Source organism: Rhinolophus sinicus, linkage group LG06 (genome assembly GCF_036562045.2).
Source record: "Rhinolophus sinicus isolate RSC01 linkage group LG06, ASM3656204v1, whole genome shotgun sequence".
Taxonomy (NCBI): domain Eukaryota; kingdom Metazoa; phylum Chordata; class Mammalia; order Chiroptera; family Rhinolophidae; genus Rhinolophus; species Rhinolophus sinicus.
The window spans coordinates 141,706,150-141,728,436 of record NC_133756.1 but is presented as its reverse complement, the minus strand read 5'-3'; the positions used below and the strand labels follow the sequence as shown (position 1 = coordinate 141,728,436).

The 22,287-nt window shown below is 37.0% G+C and overlaps 1 protein-coding gene across 1 annotated transcript in view; it reads left to right on the top strand.

Moving 5' to 3' along the window:
• LOC109450795 (doublecortin domain-containing protein 1) overlaps positions 1-22,287 on the top strand; it is a 74,658-nt gene that overhangs the window by 33,285 nt on the left and 19,086 nt on the right. The window contains exons 11-17 of the mRNA XM_074336164.1: positions 1,762-1,947; positions 3,363-3,566; positions 5,026-5,227; positions 8,500-8,652; positions 9,350-9,451; positions 14,591-14,727; positions 15,968-16,147. Coding sequence (XP_074192265.1) covers positions 1,762-1,947; positions 3,363-3,566; positions 5,026-5,227; positions 8,500-8,652; positions 9,350-9,451; positions 14,591-14,727; positions 15,968-16,147 — 1,164 coding nt within the window. The remainder of the gene's footprint in view (positions 1-1,761; positions 1,948-3,362; positions 3,567-5,025; positions 5,228-8,499; positions 8,653-9,349; positions 9,452-14,590; positions 14,728-15,967; positions 16,148-22,287) is intronic.

Below are 22,287 nucleotides of genomic sequence, written 5' to 3'. Positions count from 1 at the left end.
TCGGTTGGTGGTTTGAGTCAGGATTCCAACAAGCTCTCTATGTGACATTTGGTTGCAGAATGTGGGTCCTTCGTCCTGTAGAATGTTTCTATTTGGATTTACCTGTTTGCTCTCTGTGGCATCCTTTAACTTGTTTCTCTAGCCCCTATTGTTCCTGTAAAAGAAATTTAGCACTAGAGTTATAATTAGATTTATGTTCAACTTTTTTTTGACAAGAATCTTTGTAAGTTTTACTGCATATTTCATATATATTACTTATGCAGGCATCCAATGTCTGGATTTTCCATTTTCAGTGATAACAGTTACCACTGGGTTCATATGATTGCAACCTAATTTCACATTTAAAAAAATTTCCCAGTGATGTTTCCTCTAGGATCCCCCTTTGGTGATCTTTGCCTAAATCAATTACTTTATTAGGAATTTCAAAAGAGTTAATTTTGTCTAAATGTATTAGATGAACTTTTAATGTAAGGAATCTCACCTCTTTAGTTAGTACTTGATTACCCAAAAATATGGTTTGTAAGGGATGGTAGGATAAATGCTTAATTTGTTCTATCTCACTTATCTATTGTTGAATAGCAAACTACCTAAAAACATGGCTTAAACCGATAAGCATTTTTTGCTCTGAGGGTCAGTCGTTTCAGGCTGGGCCCAGCTGGGTGGTTCTGCTGGTCTTGCCCAGATCACTAATGTGGGTGTGGTCCTCTGGTGGTCCTTCAGTACTTTGGTGGGTCCATGGGGATTGGATGGTCAAAGATGGCCTCCCTCACATGTCTGGTGCTTGCCAGGCTGTTAGCTTAGGGCTTTGGTTCTCCTAAGGCTTCTCCAGTAGGCTAGCCCAAGTGTGTTCAGATTGTGATCTCAGGGTTCCAATTGCGGCCAAAAGATACAAGCTCTGATGTGCAAGCACTTCTTACGCATGTGCTTGCATCACATTTGCTAATGCTACACTGGCCCAAGCAAGTCACATGGCCTTGCCAGATTCAAGGAAAGCAGAAAAGGAGAGAGAAACTCTATTTCTTCATTGGACCTGCAGCAACGTCATATTTCAAAAGGGCGTGGAAACAAGGATGGGATAGTTTTATTGTAGCCATCTTTGCAAATAATCTGTCACACCTTTTAATGACCAAGTTTCAGAGTTATAATTTGGTGCTTAGTTTACTTCCCATGGACTCTAGTAAATTGTGGTTTTATTATTTGTTGGGGTTTTGTTGTTGTTGTTGATTTTACTTATATTTTTAGCATCAGTATGAATTCATGGGATTTTACATATTCAAACATATTCAGAGTATTTCTCTGTTAGCATTCTTTTTTTTTGCTCTCAAATTATCCCACTTTGGGCCAGTGGGAGCCCTTGATGTTGGCGCCTGTGTCTTTTTAACATGATTTCTTTACTCTTGGATGACTTTTTTCTTTCTGGGCACCACATGACATCCCTTGCTTATTTTATGTATTTCTTGCCCTGAGTGTAGAACTAGCCATTGCTCCACAACACCCTGATTCTGGACAAGAGTTGTACACATTGATGTTGAATTGTCATTGTTTCTAGCGTTTTTCAGTCAACAGAGGTTGTAAATATGTGTGTGTGTTTTTTTAAAAAAAATGTAATTATTAGGGAGCAAAATAGAACATTAATTTGAGATTTCAAATTGAGCATTCGGGGATTCTAAAAGCATTTTATTTGTACTGTAGAGTGTCCTAGAAAAATGCTACCATAATTTAGATGTGCCTATAAGAACACATCTGTGTCTTTCCATTTAGGGATACTATTACCTCTCACCCACTGGAAAGAAAAAAACGATGCTATGCTTGGCGTGTGGACAATCCATGAGAGCAGAGAAGGGACTGAAACAGTTGCTCCCAGGGCTGCCATTCCTCTGTGCCTCTGGGTCCAAGACGAAGAAGCCCTTCTCACGAGGGCCTTTCAAGGTCATCACTGTGGCCAAGGTGTGTAAGGATCTGAACTCTGCTAATACCTTTGTGGCATCACTTGGGAAGCTCTGATGCATTCATTATCTGCCTTGCACTCAAGTTCATCTCCGCTCATCCAATTCATCTTCCTCTGATGCGCCTTTACCATTCCACCTGCATTGATTTCCTTTTCCCCATTGTAATTTAAAATACATTGTCTATTAATAGTTCAATATACTCTTTGAAGTCAATTGGGCACTTCTGCAGCTTTAATCATCCACAGACACCTTCCACTGCTCACTGTGTTGCTTTTAGATGACGAAGTAACTGCAAATCTTTACTTTGTAGAGCAGCTTTTTTTTTTTTTTTTGCTTATATCCACGGGGTAAAGCTCCTTTTTTCTAGTATGGAACATTTCAGGGAGAATTTGACATGTTGTTGTCAATGACTCTTCAGTTCGGGTGCCTGAATTCACACATCCATGTCTAATATTATTTATAGCTTATGGAGAGAAAAAGTCTCTGCTGCTTTCTTGTGATCTCAGTTTAAAATGGTACCATTTAAAATATCCTTTCTATCAAGTTTAGACATGAGACGAGCTAAGGGGAACTTAAACACCTGTATACAAAGGAGCAATTCCTAAGAGCTGGGCAACCTTCCAGGATGCTGCAGTATGCCTGACATGCTCGTCAGGGCTTGCCCACCCCATTCCCCAATCACTCCCCTCTCTCCCCTAAGCCCGATACACATTGCAGGGGGACGGGGTGGGTGGGATAGTAACAATTACAGTCAACATCAACTGAAATAATAACTCTGAGGGAAAAAGGACGTCAGTCCTCTGGGGAAGTCTGAGGCATTTGGCTTTGCTTTAGTCATAGTGGGGCTGTGTAAAGGAGGCGGTGAGATGATTGGAAAGAATTCCCAATGTTCCAGCATCTCAGAGCTTTTCCCTCAGGGCAGCATCCCAAGGAGGATGGGAAAGAGGAAGGTGAAGAGGGGTGTTCACCATCCTCGTTGCCGTATGGTTAAGGCTTCCCTCATTCCCCTCCTCAATCATCAGTTTCTTTCACCATAGGATGTCTTCCTCCTGAAGTTAAAGAGTAAGAGATGATCTGTAGTGCTAGTGTCCCTTTGCCTCAGCCCTTGGCTCTCCCTGGTCCTGGCATCCTTCACCATCTCCTGTCACAGGAGAAGGCCAGAAACACTGCCAGACGCCCAGAGTCACCTCGAGGCTCCGTGACAGGCTGGGAAGAGAGCTTTGTTCTGACCCAATGTCCTTCCATCTACAGAATCCAATACCTATAACGCGTGAAGTGAGCATTTCAAAATTTAGATGCCACACACGTACATGCATGTATTTATTACATGCAGAGGCTGAAGTAGACCAAAATACCAAAATTGAAAAAAAAAGCTTGAGTAGACCTATGATTTTTATTTTTATGTTAAATCAGGCTGATTTATCGTCTTATGAGGCTCAGAAAACTCTAAGTTATTATGAAGAACGCCTATTATCTTTACGGCTAAAGACATGCATGCAAGTTGTGTCTCATAGTAGTATGGCAGCCACGCACCAGAAGGCAGTGGAAATAATTGCATACAAAAATGGAGATGGATATCAAAATGGGAAGTTAATTGTGGCTGAAACATTCCCCATGGTAAGTGGCTATCACTTAAATGGTTCTTGCATTCTCAGAGGTAATGATAATGGTGATTCTTCTGACAAGAAAAAAGCAGTGGGAGTGAGTGATAAATGTCCCTGGCCAGTTTCACCAATTTAAGCTGATAAGATCAAGACCTCTGTTTTCATAAAGATACTCTTTTTGACTGTATTTCTATGGATATGGTCTAAGGAATGACAAACCAGAATAAGATTTTCAGATTGGCTCCAGAGCAAAGATATATAAAAGCAGAGGGGAAACAAAGCTGCCTGATTTTCTTCATTCTTGTGACAGGCAGAATGCGTTTTTTGCCTTCCTTCCAATTCCAGCTTCAAGTTGTATGTTGTCCGACTATTCTAGCAGATGCTAACTCACTTATCATGAGCGAATATGGTCATTTATTTGTTGATAGGGTGTTTTATTTGGTTTTCAAACTGGGGAAGCTGGGGTTTTGCCAGGAGGGGAAGTGTGGTTTAGAGTTTGTTCCCAGTATTCACAGGAATGGAAGGGAGCCCCAAAGGCCTGAACTCAGCTTTGTCCTTCTATCATTTAGGGATTATCTTGTCTATACGTTCTGGCCAATACTTTTAACAACATAATTTACAAGTAACATTAAATATGACACAAAGTTACTCTGAGACTTTGTTGGAAATACACACATACTTGTTCCCTCACTTCTTTAGATGAATACAAATACATTTGTTGTTGTTAAGATATTGTTATTCAATGGATTAAGCAAAGTGCAAAAGTTAGCAAGATCAAGATTCACCCTGGGATCCACATCTGGTTTTTATGGTCTTGGGCAAAATTGTTAGCATTTCAGCCTATTTTCCCGTATGCAAAATGGAAGTAATAATATGGTCATTCCTTGGTTTGAAAGTCAACTAGTCATTTATTTTAAAGCAGTTTATCAATATGAAGTACAGGCATACCTCGGAGATACTGTGGGTTTGGTTCCAGACCACCACAATAAAGCGAGTATCTCACTAAAGTGAGTTGTAATCTTTTTGCTGGTGGAGGCCTTGCCTTCAATTTGTAAAAAAAAAAAAAAAAAAAAAAAAAGCAACATCTGTGAAGCGCAATAAAGCAAAATACAATAAAATGAGATATGACTGTATTATAACAATTTTATACCTTATAAAGCAACAAAATTGAAAGTGGGTTTCTAGGTTGAATACTTTTTGGGAAATACTCTGATGCTAAAGTGTATTAACGTACATCAGCTGCTGTTTTAAGTGTTTGGAGCTAAGACTTTTCACAGCTGGATTGGACTCATGTTGTGAAATTAGGTAGGACAATCTAATATCAAAAGTTGTCTGTAATCAAAGATCAAATTGATAGTTATTCAGCTTTCTATTTTCTCAAATTAGAGGATTTCTAAAATAACAAGCTCTTCATGATTATCCCCAGTTCCATCACTATTTCCTCTCAGTTCCTTATACTCTGCATTATCTAGCTTCTCACCGAATGCACAGAACAACTTGGTCTTCCCAGAAGAGCCTCCAAAGTATATACCAAAGACGGAACCACAATTGTTTCCTTGCATGACTTGGTTATATGGGCTCTAGATGAATCTTGTATCCAGAGAAACTCTGAGGAACAAAAGAAAGAGGAAATCCCTGTTGGAACAAAAGACGCGACTATTAAAAGTACAGAAGGTTGGTTACATTCTACAGGACTTAGCTGATTCCACTTGTTTGGTCATAAAATACTTAAATGTGATTCTTTCATCCAGTCACTCCTTCTGGAATTACAAAATCACAGGAAGCTACTCTCATATGAGATTCTCATATTGTTTTTACTTTGCAGAATGAATAGATAAAATAAAAGTAATGCAAAATTGATTTCGGCACCAAAAGATTAAATAAATTGCTGTAATCTATAACAGTTTAGCTACTTTACACACCTTGGGCAGCTTTTGTTCTTAAATTCAGAACCCAAACCAACTGGAGACCACTTAAGAAGGAGGGGCTGGATCTAAGCAAATCTCTTTCTATTAGAAGAGAAGGTGTCCTCTCTATGCCTCCTGCCCTCCAGCTCTCCTTACTTGCCCCGCCCATCTCCACTGCTCCTATAAACTCCCAGAAGCTCCAGCAAATGCACCTCTATTGCAGCTCCTATCACATTATATTGTGATTATCTGTTTACATCTTCGTGTGTTTCATTAGACTGTGTACAATTTGAGGTCAGGGACTGTGTCCCCAACAACAGTTTGGTAAATGATAGTCTTGCTAGCAGTGATTCAGAAGAGTCATCTCGGGTTTTCACTGTTGTATTGGCAGGCATGGTTCAGAGGTTAGGAGTTGAGTGGAGCCAGAATACCAGGGTTCAAATCCTAGCTGTCACTTGCTAGTTGAATGATCTTGGGCAAGTTGCTTAACCTCTTTTTACCTCAATTTCTTCATTTGTGAAATTAAGACATTAATAGTCATTTATTTCATGGGACTTTTATGAAGACCAGATGACTCTTCACATGAATATACACTCATTTAATCCTCATAAATATGACTATATATTCATAAGAGTATATATAAATTTGAATATATGTATATAAATATAAATATATATGTTATATATATTATATCACTTAGAAGAGTGCTTGGTTGATGTTTACCAAACATTCAATAAATATTAGCTATCATTATTGTGTGTAGGATTGAGTAGGAAAAGCCCACTCTTCTGCCTATGTGTCTCTCCTGTATCTGCACATTACTATCACACTCACAACACTTCTGACACCAGATGTGTGGGTTTTTTTCCCCCCACATCAAGCAATTCTGTGACAACAGCTAAGTGACCTACAATTTAACTAAATTCCGACACTACCTGGAAGTAGCATCAGATCCCATAGCTTAAGGGCTCAGTCTACAAGACTGCCCCCACCCCCCACTCACTTCAGATGCCAATCATAAGTGCACATTGTTACCTATGCTTCTTCTGACCAATTGGCTATAAACTGGCAGTTCCCACAACTCCCTTCTTGGGTTTGATTAATTTCTTAGAGAAACTCACAGGGCTCAGGAAAGCAGTTTACTTACTGGTTACCATCTTATGATAAAAGGGTATGATAAAAAATACAGCTGAACGTTCATATGGAAGAGATGCATAGGGCAAGGTATGTGGGAAGGGGAATGGAGCTTCCATGCTCTCTCCAAGCCCTCCACTCTCCCAGAACCTCAACATGTTCACTGGCCCAGAAGCTCTCCAAACCCTGTACTTTTGGGATTTTTTTGCAGACGTCATCACATAGGCATGATCAATTATTAACTCCATTTCCAGCCCCTTTCTTCTCTCTGAAGATTGAGGGGTAGGGTTGAAAATTTCAGGATTCTAATCATGGCTTGGTCTTCCTGGTGACCAGCCCCATCCAGGAGCCCACCAAGCGTCATCTCAGAACAAGATACTGCTAATCACTGAGGAAATTCCAGAGGATTTAGGAGCTCTGTGTCAGGAACCAGGGTCAATGACCAATATTAGAACAAAAGATGCTTCTAGTGCTCTTATCAATTAGGAAATTAGAAGAATTTTAGGAACTCTGTGCCAGGAACCAAGGGCAGAAACCAATATACTATTTATTTTCTATTATTTCACAGTGATGTTGTTTTGTTTTCTAAAGAGTTTTTAAAAACAATTATGTAAACATGCTTAACTGATCACTAAAGTATTAATATACAATTTTTGCCTTTATTTGGCATACAGAATATTTGATTTCCACATTCTGGATTTCCAGGTTACAATCTCAAACACTTTTCCTTCAAATTCTTATTTAAAACCTGGTTATTCATTCAGGACTACAATAACGACCATCTCTTCTCCTCTATATTCTAAAGGTTATCCTGGAACCAGGCAGGTCCATTAGCAGCTATTCCCTTTACTGAATAGTGATTTGGCATTACACCATCAGTTTGCATTTAAGAATTAGGTATCTGTCAGAATCTCAGCATCGTGCTCACTATGGAGGCAGTGGCTAAGGGCACAGGCTCTAGAGGCAGGTGGCCTAGATTCTAATCCTTCTAGTCTCGGCCACCACTTAGCTATGTGATTAAATCTCAGTAACCTTTCCTGCATAATAGACATAGACCTACCTCAGAGTATCGTTTTGAGCATTACATGAGATAATGTATGTAGATGTCTTAGTAAAACGCCCAGCACATAGTAAGTTTTCAGTCCATGTTAATTTTTATTGTAGGATACTGTTTGCTGTATCACAAATACCTCCTTTATAAAGACCCTGAAATAAGTTTATCTCAAATCTTAGGACCAGGGGAGGTGTATCTTCTGAGGAACTTATCTCTCTATCTTGGCCATGTGAATCTTGAAATTGTGTTTTCTTCTTTGCTTTGGCCACTAGAATGCTCACAGCCCAAATTGTGTTTTATCTGTAGCAAATAAAAACAGTGTGGTATTCATGTCCATTTAATAATAAAAGTATTATATAGTGTTTTTTGGATGCCTGCTCAGTTGAATCAACTGAACACTGTTTATTCTAAGCACTTTCTTTTTTCTTTTAATATTCTCAGTATCAGAATGAGGTAAATACTATTATTCATTTAAAAGATGAGGACACTGAATCATCTTATCGCTGGCTTTTGTCTATTCATATACTCCTTTTCCACTTACCTTGGTTTTTAAATTTCTTTATATTACCCCTTTCATAGTATATATTTTGGTAAGCCACTTCAAAATTTCTTTCAGAACTAGGTGAAGTGAAAAAAGGAATTAAAATATGTATTTACAATTTGATTAGTGTAAATTTTTTGGTTTCTATGAAGTTCATGACCAAATTTATGTAGTGGCATCAGTTGTTGGTATTGCCTGTTCAAATCAAGTCAGTTATGAAAAATGAAATATTTTGAAAAACAAATAAATTCAATAAGCAAATTTATTCATTTTTCATTGAGTGATGGTAAATGTGTCATTTGTTTCCCAGAAAACCCAAGAGTGAAACTGAAAAACAAATTATTTCCCAAGTCTGTTACATCCGATAGTTTGGATGGTATAGATAAACCTTTGCTCACCATCATTCACAGAAATCCTATTGCCATCTGGGTATCTTGTGGTGAACCATTTTTATCTCCAAATGGTAAGTTTTTTGTTCTTGCCTTCTTTCAAGCAAGTGTAAGGAGAGACAAGTAAATGTATAAGAAAATAAATTAAATATGCATAATGTCAACATAATAACATCACATTTATGCAAAGAACAGGAGGTCCATCCTTTAACATGTGCACAAAGATAGCTGCATTCCTATATTTGCACACTTGCCTGTTTTTTCTTACTGGAATTCTGCATGGGAAAATGTCTAATTTACTTGATAAAGAGATCCTTGGTCTATAAAGACTGAGAATAATGGTGTACATTAGAAAATAACAAATGAGTTTAATTCACACTGAAGACGACCTGTCTGCACATTTTCATTTTTAAGAATTGCACCCTTTAGGCAGTAGGTGGATGTTTAAAAAATGAGTGGTTCCAAGCCAGGCTTTCATCACCTCCAAATAGTTTGTGGAAGTGGAAAATGAAATATGGCTATTGCATATGGTAAATCTATATAATAAAACAGCACTGTTCTTTCCCCCCCCCTGCATTCCATAAAGAAATGCCTTAAGCCCTGTCATCTTTCAAATGAGGTTTCTTTTAATGACCCTTACCTTTTAATTACTTGTTTCTAATTGAATCTATTTCTTGGAGCAGAAAGTTCTTTGTAAATTATTGGCTTGCATGATAAATTACTGTTGATAAAAGAATGCATGATAAAATATCATGTTTTTTATTATTCTAGCTTTGCAGAAAGCAGAAAAATTAGAAAAACAGAACTGGCTAAAGAAAGACAAAATTTTGGCTGATTTAGACACCATGAAACACAAAATGAGACAGTTAAAAGGTCAGTATGAAGTAAATCACGTATCACCATGTTTAATTCTAAATGTAACTTCAATTTGCTGTCAGGTTTTTTCTACCATTAGACACCAGATGTTTAACTCAGTAATATATATATATATATATATATATATATATATATATAGTCACAAAAGTCACTTGTGCAAATCTAAAACCTAATAATATATTTTATATTTGTAAATTTTATATTGAAATTAATATCACGTGATTTATATATGCATTAAAAAATTAGGAAGTTTTCTTGGTCATATGACACCCAATTGGTTTGAAAAAAATCCCGAACTAACATGTTATGGGCTTTGGAATTCATCCTTAAACAAAACCTGCTGTCATTCCTTGGGTATTGCTATGGAAGAAGTTTTTTAAATAATCTGATGGAGGAAGTACTAAATTCTTCAAAGATCATTGTCAGTATCTCAGAAGAGCTCCCTTTTTTCAGGCAGCCTAAGTATGTTATGCATAGACAGAGTGATCAATTGGCAATTGATCGTCCATTTCCTTTTCCACAGAATCTTAAGTTCCTGACCTATGCCATTCCCAGCACTTGAGATACCAAATGGATCTTTTGGGAGAAACAGTATATTATAGGCTTTAGTCTGGGAAGGAATACATTTCAGGCTCTGTAATTGCCATAGCAGGATTTCAACTCCTAAGTCTGTGCACTGTCTGGTGAAAAAAGCAAGTGAATCTTATTTCAGTAAACAATACAATTAGTCCTAAGTGCACTAAACAGAACTCTGGGTTGAAATGACCATTATCCAGTTCTTACCAAAAGAATTGTTGGGTCTCAGTGAAAAGAATCTAACCTCTATTACCGCCACTACTAGACATTTTTACTTGACTGTCCCATGGGTAGATCCAAAACTGAAGTGATCATAGTGCCTCCTTCATTTCTTCTAACAGTGGACACTACCACCATCCACCTAGGTGTTCCATCTCAGAAACCTGGGAGGCAACCTAGGCAACTCCCTCTCTCTCACTTTCTCCAAGCAAATATCAGTGAGTCTTGTTGCTCTGAACCTATTAAGTTGATCTCAAATGAATTCTAACAGTCCTAATTCCCACTATTGTTATCCAAGTTAAAGCTATTGGATTACTGGAACAGCTTTCTAACTGGTCACCCCGCCTCCAGTCTTGACAGTAGTTTCCATTCTATGCATAGTTGCGACATGCTGGAGCTGGACAAATCATGCAGAAATACTACGGTGTCCTGGCACTCCAGGCATAAAACCTTTCAAAGGCCCCCATTATCTTTAGGACAAAGTGGAAACTCCTTATGTGGCCTTTCTTGTTCTGGTCTCCGTCAGCTTCTCTGTCTTCTTGCCAACTCCACTCCACCCATTTGGGCATTTTTTCAGTCCTGTAGACATACCACACGCTTTTTTTTTTTTTTTTTTTTTTTAACTCTGAGCTTTTTGCCCAATTCAGTTCCCTCTGCCTCAAACTTTTTTCTCTCCTGTCCTCTTGAATTGTTCCTACTCATTCTACACTTTTCAGCTTACTTGTTATTTCTTCCTAAAAGCTTTCCCTAACATGCCATGTCAGGGATAATGTAGTTTATCACACTCTGAACTCCCCCTCTGATAGTCCTCATCACATTAGGAGAATTACCTGGTCATGTAACATGTGACTGTCTCTCCTATGTTATGTTGTAAATTATATACCTTCATTATTTGTTCGCTGAATAGTTTTTAAAAGATTGAATTAAAGAATGAATGAGGATTAGAAAGCACAATCTATAACCACAAGATTGCCACAGGGATACGAAAGTCAGTTTGGGGAATATAATAAATAATGTTGTAAAGATTTTGTAGGATATCTGATGGACACTTGTCTTATTAGGGAGACCACCTCAGGGATCATGTAGATGCCTGATCATTGCACTGTAGCTGAAGCTGAACAATAATGAATGTCAATTCTAATTATATATATATGCACATATACATATATATGTACATACATATATGTATATGTATATATATAGTCACAAGAAGTGGAGTACAGCATTAAGAATAGAGATAGTGGAAATGTAACGGCTGTATGCCATGTCAGAGGGGTAGTAGATGGGGGAGGGGGGTTATCACTTTGTGAGGGATATAAATGATAAATGTCTAACTATTACATTGTTTTGTACACCTGAAACTAATAAAAAAATAAAATAAAATAAAATAAAAAATAAAAACAAATAGAATTGAAAAAAAATGAATGGAAGGAATTTCAACCATTCACTCCAGTGAGTTTTCTCAGTTCTAATCCTGTATCAAGTTAAATCAATAGAAAGCAACATATTGAAAATAACACCTGACAGAACTGCCTTTACTGAATTCTGATTTTATATTGTCTTCAGCTCTTATTATTATTAAGTACTAAGAAGGCATTTACTGTTCAGTTGGCATTATCTACAATATCACTTTTGAAAACAGTCTTTTTGGTGTCCATAATGGTGTCCATTATGGCACAATTCACTGATGTAGTTTCTCTTAGCATTTAGTGCTGAGATAAATCTTGTTTCTACTGACAAACTGTTATGTTGTCTATTATTAAATGTAAGTTCAATACGTACTTATAAAATACCTACTCTGAGGAAGGTCTTTTCTAGTTTTGGGGATTAAGAGGATAAATCAGAAAAAATGTAAGTTCATTTAACTGTAGTCCCTGTTGGATTGTGAGTTACTTGAGGATTGGATGAAAGAGGAGATATAGGAAGTATGAAGAGTGGCTAAATCAATTATTTCCCATTATTATAGCCATTGATAAATGCAACAAATGTTTATTGAGCATATATGGTGTACAAAGTATGAGCTGATTTTACATTTCATTTGTAAGCATGATCATTGCTAATATTGATAATACTAATAACTTTGTAGAGCTTTTATTATTAAAACAAACACCAAATATTTAGACCATGCTTATTAGCACATAATAAATACTCAATAAATATTAGAATAGGGGTTCCTGAGAAGGCAGCCGATTTTCCCACTTGGGGTCTTAAAAACTGATAAAACTAAGTTTTAAAGAAATTGCAAATCAGACCAAATTATCACCTTTGTTATATATAAAGGCAATGCTAAAGCATTTTATTTAGTGTGAGAGCTAAATGAATCTGCTAAATGGAACCCCAGTAAGGTGGACTTACCCTCCCAGGTATAGATACTGAACCAGGATGGGCCTCCCAAGAAGGGAGAGGTATGGAGAGAGCTGTCCAGGTTTTATAGTCTGAATTCTATCCTCTGAAAGGACAGCAAAGCACTCATGTTCTCTAGCCTTCCCCATCAATAGTTAGCTATTTTCATTACTTTCCCCTGATCTCATGTGAAATAAAATAGGATATATAGAAAATGTAATAAGAAAATAAATAATTTATTCCATACATTTTTGCTTTGTTTCAATTTGTTATTCTCACCTACATAAATAATAGTTTGTTATGAAAATCTTTCCCCAAACCAAAACATTTTGTGATGACATTATGTCTCCTTATGAAAATTATAGTGCAAGTATATTAATTTTCTTAAGACCATTAGAAGCAAGTTGACAAAAAAAAAAAGATGCATAATGATTTTTGCCTTCTCCTATATTCAAATCCTGGCTCTCAACAGTGTAAATGATAGTGTTCAAAATGCATTATAAATTAATATTTATTGAAATATTCATAAGAATTTATGTTTCATAAATTAATGTTGTCTTCACTTTATGAATAGAGTTGGCTAAAAACTATGTTTAGCATAAATTTCTGTTACATATTTTTCTGGTACCACTGTGGTCTTCTCCAAAGTATGTTACTTAATGGCATTGCCATTGTAACTCATTGGCTGATTGATTCAATTATGTTTTTTCCACATTCATAAACTGCATATGCATGCTTATTAGATACATAGAGTCCTAGTTTCCCTGAAAAGTCATTGCTGTCACTTATTTTTATTACTGGATCTATTTCCACAAACTTGAGCAACAAGAGCACCAAATGCTTTTATCCTCTGCAAATACTGAATTATTCTCAGTTTTGTTTGTAGCCATAGTTTGAAAATCTGCATATTAAAAGTCCCTTGACAAGAAAATTAGGACTCAACTTCATTTTAGTATTTTTATTATTATATCCTCCTAAGGCTTACTTTCTCAAAGAAGCCTTCTGTGACACCTCAGACTAAGCCAGTAACTCCTGTTACATGCTTTTATAGACCCTCTACTTTCCAGGAACAGCACAGTTACAATCAGTTATTGTTGTAATCATTTCCTTGACATCTCCCTTCCCATCAAAGTGCCTTGCCTTTGAGGCAAGGACTCAGTCTCGAACCTTTTTATTTGCATCATGCAGCACAATACCTGACCCATAGCTGGTGCTCAACATAGGATTCTGGAATGAACACACAAGAGAAAGCATTATTATTACTTAAGAAGTTTAGAGATCATTATGAGACTCAGTGCTGAGTATATCTTCAGCAGACACAAAAATTGTAAAAGTATGACTTTTAAGCCTTTTTAATAACAGTTTCAAGTGGTCTAGTTGGAAGAATTCATAAATTCAAATCACCACACTTATTAAATTATGCCTGTGATTCTTTGGAATACAGCATGCCAATAAATATTTTCTTTTACCGCAACTTCTTAACAGCTTAAAGGGCACAGCAGAGGTGTCAGAAACTAATCGCGCTCGCGGGGTATTATTAAATAGAAAAAAAAGGCCTCCTGTCTCTTGGGTTAATAATATTTTAGAAATATTTAATCCTCAGACTGCTAAACTAATTGTGGGGGAAAGGCTTATTATTACTGAAGAGAACAAAACATATGTTTCATGACTGGGCTGATGATGGGCTATGTAGGTCATGGACTCTATTTGACTACATTACCGCTGAACCGTGTCATGGATGAGAGGCTGGGGCCAGTATAGAAGCCAGCATGTTATCTTTCTTCTCATCTGTATAGTGAGTATGCACATCCTGGCTATTTAAAACCTCAAGCTCCCGTATGAAGAGGCATTGTTAGATTATTATTACCTTAAGCATCTTTGCTTTTATGATATATTTAGTATTTTAGCCTGTACTCCCGAGTAAAGAAAATCAAACAAATTTGTTTGAAATCAAAGTCCATCATCAGAAACAACATTTCCAGAGACTTCTTTCCCCAGGGCGGCGAGTAGCAGCATGTCAGCCAGCCGCCATGGTTCCCAACCGAAGCCCTGTACAGCCTGTGGTGCTGGAAGGAGGCTGGACTGAGCAGACTCAAGAGGAAGTTAAACTCATGGAACTTATAAGACATACAGAGGTATGTTCTTTAGGACTCCAGACATTAAAGACTCTGCGTCTATTAGAAGCTTTTAAAAGTACAGAATTGAATTTTTAAATTACACTATTAATATGTTCTCAGCATCTGGTCAATTATGACCACATAAGTATATGCCAAGCATTGACTTGGCATTTGAAGAGTAGCTATCTAAAAGATAGCCAGCTCATATGAAAGCCTGTTTTGTTTGAATGGAGCCCAGAAATTATGACCTTAGCAAAGAAGAGAAAAAGGCCCAGTGGATATGTACAAAGGTAATTATAATAAGTGTAGTCAAGTTGAGCCTTATGGCTTCATTGCTCATCACTCCTAAGGGTATGTCTCAATATGTAAAAAGAGCAAGGAGCAAAATACTAATTGCAACGAAGACATTCAAAAGGGAGGAATTCAGGAAGCTGTTTCAGTCCAATTGCTTAATCAGTCAGGATTGCCAGACATAAAAAAGGCAAGAAGAGAAAGGTCAGCCATTGAGAGAGGATTGGGGATAGAGACCTGGGAAAACTTTTTGCTTTGTAAAGTTTTCATTAACATGATATGTTCTTATTTAATAGGGTTTCTCAAATCGTGAAATGTGTTCAATCTAAATCTTAGGTGTATGCCCAAGTCAAGGTTACTATAAAAAAGAAATTGACGTTGCTAGAAATATGACTTCTTGCCAAGTTAAGAAGGATAAATCACTGACCAGGGAATGAATGCAAAGCATTGAACTAGGACGTGCTTGAAGTAGGATGAAAAGCTGCCTGGCAGGGATCTGGCAAAGTGTAAGGGTGGCTGCTGTATTTTAAAAAGACAGCCAGTAAAGACCGAAACAACAGTCCTGCCCACTCCCTTAAGCGTTTCTTGGTTAAAGGAAATGATGTTGTGATTCTAATCAAAAACTCATTTGTTAGATGACGAGAAATTGCTCAGTAGGAGAAACACCGTGCAGGAGTCCAAACACACATCTCTATTCATTCAAATTACAAGTGAAAGTTAAGTGCTTTACCAACATAAGTGCCTTATCATTATCACTGTAGTGATTATTATTGCCTTCAGTGATTCATTGAAGCAAGGGGAATTGACAGAAGAGTCAGGGACAAGAGAGGGTAATGCACTTCCTAAATATTTTTTTCAATATAACTTCACAATTGTAAGATTTTTTTCTTTCATCACATTCCATACACACACACACACACTCCAGACAGTTCTCTAAACATGGCATTCTCTGGGCTTTTCTTCACAGGCACACCTTTCTGACATCCAAAAACAGCAGTCCAAGAGAAGTTCTCCAATTACAACAAAGCGTGGAGCCCTCACGCAGAACAGACTATATCAGCAACCTAACACAAAACGAGTTTGGATTTATCTAAATGGAGGCAGACCTGAAGACGGCACGTATGCCTGGGGCAAAACTATTTCAGAGGTAAACCTATTGTGAAAGGAGAGGGTTTCATAGACCAGGGTTCAAATCCTGTCTCACACATTTCTAGACTGTTAGGTCAGACAAATTAGTTTACCTCTCTAACCCTCATATCCCCAGCTGTAAAATGGGAATACTACTTTCCTCACAGGATTGATGATTAAATGAGCTTATATGTGTGAAAATGTGGGGTCCGATGCTGTCTGACGTATGTCTGAGCCAGAATATGACACTAGGCCAACAGTGAACAATGACAATTAAACCCACTGCAGCCAAAGAGTAAAATCTAAACTTGGAAGTAATTTAAAATAGCATTCCTGTTCCATTTTAGACCCAGTTCACAAAAGAATGGCTCCCCCCCACCCCATCAGGTATCATTCACTAGATGTTTTCTGTAGAGAAAACAATGGAGTTCATTAGAGAAAAACTATCATAGTCTTCATACCCAGAGTCCTGGAACTGGCAAACTTTTCACCTTCCGAAGTTAAAATATTGATGAAGAAAAAGATGAGTAGCAGTTTATTTATTGTTTGCAATATCAAGGGTATTTCTAAAATGTGACATTTTGTCTTAGTCTTTAAATAAAATATTTAGGCACCAACGAGTAATGGATTTTGGTAGACTTCTTAAAAGTCTTATCTGTTGCAGTGTATCTTAAAGAGCTGTTTGACTTTCATTTTGTGAAATGTTTTTATAAATGTTGGGGGGACAAGAAAAAGTCACAAAAGGGTGAGATGTTGGTGGGGAATGGAGGGAAAAGCAAGGTGATGCATAGACCGGCCTAGAGGAATTCATGCAGGTTGATGAGGGCACCTGGAGTAGTAGGCGCACATCAGGGGAGTTCTGTTCCTGAAGACTGGTCCAGTTTCCATGTGACAGAGGCCACTCCACTTTGATAGGGACTTTGAATAAGAACTGTGAAAGCAATCACATTGTAGAAGTAGACAACCAAGTTCCTACATGTGAGAAAGAGCGGAAAATGTGGAAAACGTACTTAAAACTAGGAATACAAGTAAAGGCACCTCATACACATAGAAAAAAGAAGAAAGTGATTTTTAAAAAAGAGAGTGAAAGCTTTGTCAGGAGAGAACATTCTAGAATAGGTTCTCTAACAAAGCTGAAATGTTTGTTCCTTGCTGGGTTCATTGGAAATCTCAGTTGGAAAGACAAATACCATATGATCTCACTTATATGTGGAATCTAAAGAATAAAATAAACTAATAAACAAAACAGAAACAGACGCATAGATACAGAGAACAAACTGATGGTTGCCAGATGGGTGGGGGGTTGCAGGCTGGGTGAAAAAGGTGAAGGGATTAAGAAGTACAAATTGGTTGTTACAAAATAGTCATGGGGATGTAAAGTACAGCATAGGGAATATAGTCAATAATGTTATAATAGCTATGTGTAATGCCAGGTGGGTACTAGACTAATTGGGGGTAATCACTTCGCAAATTATATAAATGTCTAACCACTATGCTGTACACCTGAAATTAATATAAAATAATATTGAATGTCAAATGTAATTGAAAAATAAAAATAATTAAAGAAAATCTCAGTATTGTAGATGCTAAGTCTTAAAATGCACATAACCATTGCAACTAGAACTGATGATACATTAGCGAGGGACTATGAAATGATTACTAAATAAGTAAAGGGTAGAGCAGGGACTATAGGATTAAAGACAGCCTATCAGAGCCAGGATAGCAAAAACTTATGGTATCTTTTTCAAAAATCACATGTACACGGTGGAGGACTGACTTTTTGATTTATGTGACTCTCATGAAGCATATAAAAGACACTCCATAAATATTATTCCATGATCATATAATTTTTAAATGAACTTTGTACATGAAGGGCACTGTACTAGATGCTGTAAGGTATTCTAATTTATGTACGTGAAAAGATTTTGAAAACTTTATAGTGCAGTGTAACTGACAGGTTAATATCAATAGTAGGGGTACCAGCAGGAGGAATAAAATAACATAGGATCTGTGCTCTCATTAAATTAATATTTCAAATTGGCAAAGCATTTGAAAATAGATCAAGGTTTCCTTGGGTGTGTAGAGAAATGGGCACTCTCATGTTGATAGAACTACAAGTTTGGGGAGGACAATGTGGCTGTTCATATCATCAGCAGACGCACTGCTGAACTTTATCCCAAGGATATTTTCCTGAACCTATGCCAAGATTGTTTAGTAAGAACATTCATCATTGGGCTATTTGTAACACAGATAGATTAGAAATAATTTAAACACTCATCAATAGAGAGTTGGTTAAATGAATTATTGTACATAGGATGGAATATTGTAACTCAAAATCAACTTAGAAAGAAAAATGGCCATAAAAATGTTTAAAATTTTACTAAGGGAAAGAAGCATAATGTAAAGCATGTGGAGTTCAATTCTGTATAAATATATGCACACACCTAGAAAAAGAGACTGGAAAGATTTTATTTGGGGGAGTGTTCATTAGATGGTGTTATTATTGGTGACCTAATAAAGGTGGTATTTCTTTCTGGTGTTTTTTTTTTTCTATGTGTTCCGTATTTTGTTATAATGAACACAGATTGTTTGTGTAAAGAAAATGCATTTGCTAAGGGAGCTAACATTCTACGTAGAGAAGTACTAACAGCATGCGATATGGTCAAATTAGTAGTGCAGGCAGGGAGTTCAGTAGTTCAGAGGAGGAGAACACTATGCCCACCTGGGGTGAAGGAGAAAGGCTCCACTGAGGAATCAATCAGGGCCTCATATGGAATTTGAGAAATGGGTAAGATTCAACCTCTTAGGCAGAAAAATCATTAACAAGGATAAAGGGCACTACACACAAATGTATGAGTGTTAGAATTCACAAGTCATATTCGGTGTAGCTGGTGTTTGGACGGATAAATAGGGAGAAATACACACAACTGGACAAATTGTTTAAAAGCATATGGTGAATCCCACATACTCTCTGTATTAGTCTACTTGGGCTGCCATGACAAAAATAACACAGACTGGGTGGCTTAAACAGACATTTATTTCTCACAGTTCTGGAGGCTGAGAAGTGCCAGCAAGGTGCCAGCAAATCCTCTCTTCTTGGCCTGCAGACAGCTGCCTTCTCACGGCTATGTGTCCTCACGTAGCCTTCTGTCTGTGCACGTGTGGAGGGGGAGAAAGGACTCCAGAGTCTCTTCCTCCTCTCCTAAAAACACAGTCCTATTGGATCAGTACCCCACCCTTATGACATCATTTAACCTTAATTGCCTCCTTAAAGGCCCTTCCACATATAATCATTTGGGGGGTTCAAGCTTTAACCTACGAGTTTTGGGGAGGACACAATTCTGTTCCTAACACTATCCTAAAGTGCTTGAGCCATACTTATCTCTGAATAATGTAATGGCATCGTGAAAGCAATATTTTGGGGAGATTAATGTGGCCTCAGTGTGTAGAAAGATACTTAGGAAATATCTAGAAAGTTTTCTGCATATTATTTCTTCCTTTGCTTTATTAAAAAAAAAAGATGTTTTTTCTCATCTCTTTCTTTTCCTTTTCCATGCTATCTGTTTTCGTTTCTAGGGACCTGCGTAAGGTTCTTTGTGCTCAGTTAGAAATGTATCCTTTCAGGCTATCATGCTGTAAAGAATGCTTCTGGAAAGTAGACTGTGTGTGTGAAACAAATAGACCACAGGAAGAGTAGGGTTCATTTCACTGGGGGAATCTGGCTAATGACACCAACTCCAGAGAATCTCAAGGCATCAGTGGTTGGTACTTTCACCAGAAGACTGAGGAACAGAACATTATTTCAAAACATTTCATTCTACTTTCTGTAATGAAACCCCCAGATAGCATTTGAATTCCATCTAATGCAGACTTTCCCTCAACTTCTTTTACTCCTGTGTCTATTTTAGATGATTTAACCACATCCTTCCTACCTACTCTTTGAACATGGCTAGAACAACTCTCATGTAGGCTCATCTGTCATCAGTACACCAAGGTGGCTTCCTTGCTAGATTAGTGGCTCTTTTTACAGGGCCAACATCTTTCTCTGATTTATGGCTGCACGGGCCCCTCCTTCTATCGACCTGCAGCATTTGTCTCATCCCATCCCTGCAACATCTCTCTGATTTTACAGAATCTCAAAATCAGTGTATTCTCTCTCAGCTAGGAACAGTTCTGAATGTCTGAGTGGAAGCTGAGAGAATGAGAAACAGGTCCTTTTGATTTGTAGAGGAAAGTGCCTAACGCCCACAGGGCATATGCAATAGTTCCAAGATGCCCTTGTGCCCCGCCTTGAGAAGACCTGGTCTAGGAAAACTAAAGTCACAAAATAGATTGTAGGTGAGGAATTGTGCTTAGGACTTTGTTCCTTTATTAAGAGCTTTTGTTATTCCAAAAATTACAAACATTTAATTTATATTACCCACTGTAAAAAAAAGACACTCGAGTACATTTAGGTACATTTGAAAAACTGAGAATTAAGAATGTAGTTAAAGGTTAATAAGCTGACTAGATATTTTAGAATCTAATCATACTGAAAATGCCTTATTTTCAAATTTATTTTTTAAAGAGTTTTGTAAACTCATTGACTTTGTCGCATGTAAATAGATTTTTGTGAGAACCAAGTGAAACAGTGATATATGTAATTCATATTTTGCATTTAGTATGTTTTTGTTAAACAACACTCATTTTTCTAATTATAAATGGGAAATCTGATCTCCATAGACTAGTGACATTTTAGTGGTAATGTAGGAAAAACTATGAGAATTGTCTAGTTGTGAGATCTTTTCAAGCTACACAAGTTTCTCCCAGAGACCTATCTGTACGTATTAATCCCAGCCCACATGGAAGCTCAAACGTCATACCCTTTGGTTGCCTTGGAGCAGAAAAAAAATTAATAACTACCATGGACTGAACTATGCCCCCGCCCCCGATTCTTATGTTGAGGCCCTAGCCCCCAATGTGACTGTATCTGAAGATAGGGCTTTTAGCAGGCAATGTAGGTTAAATGAGGTCATAAAGGTGGGTCCCTAACCTGCTGGATTTGTGGCCTTATGAGAAAAGGAAAACAGAGATCTCTTCTCCCACTTTGTGAGGACACAGCAGGAAGGGGGCCGTCTACAAGCCAGGAATAAAACAGAGCTCTCACCAGAAACTGAATCAACCAGCACGTTGGTCTTGGACATCCCTGCCTCCAGAACTGTGAGAAATAAATTTCTGCTGTATATGCTCTGAGTATATGCTCTTTGTTTTGGGAGCCCAAGCAGACTAAGACAGTGACTATTATTATGGAAAATTTATAAAAATTACAAAAGAAAACTGTACAAAGCTATTGTAATTGAAATTTTTGATTGTTCAAATAATATTTATTCTGCATATTATTATAAAACAGCATATAGTAATTGTATTAGAAAAGTCACCAATAAGGAAATGAAAATTATATCACCTACAAATAACCACAGTTATTATCATTTTAGTAGTTATATTTCTATGGTTTCTGTACAGTTACATTCCTTTTGCCATTGTGATCATAGTAGATCACAAGGTATAAACAATTCTGCAACCTGCATTATTCACCTAACAAATTATTGTGACATTTTTCTCAGATAACTTAACATTCTTTAAGAAACATTATTTTCAACGGCATCATTATCTTCTGTCAAATAGATTGATTGTTATTTATTTATCTGGTTTTCTGTTTGCCATTTAAAGTTGTTTTTAAATTTTTGCCATTATAAAACATGCTCCATTGAATGCATTTATATGTAAATCTATTTAATTCCCTGATTATTTCCCCCAAATAAATTCTTAGAAGGATTGCTAAGTAAAATTGTATAAACATGCTTGACAATTTTGATAGCTATTACCAAATTGTTTTCTAGGAATATTTCAGGAGTTTATGCTCCCACAAGTAGCAAATGAGAGTTCCTACCTACCTGTGGTACACATGGGATATCAACTGTGCTAAGTACGGTCATTTAGAAACATGTATTTTCATGTTTGACAAGAGAAAATGTTCTATCCACAATTTAATTCATATGACTTTAATTACTTGTAAAGTGATTTTGCTTTGCTTTGCTTTGTTTGTTTCACTATTTATTAGTCATCTGTGAATTCCCAGTTAAATATTTTGCTATTTTTCTATTAGAAGTATTTCTCACA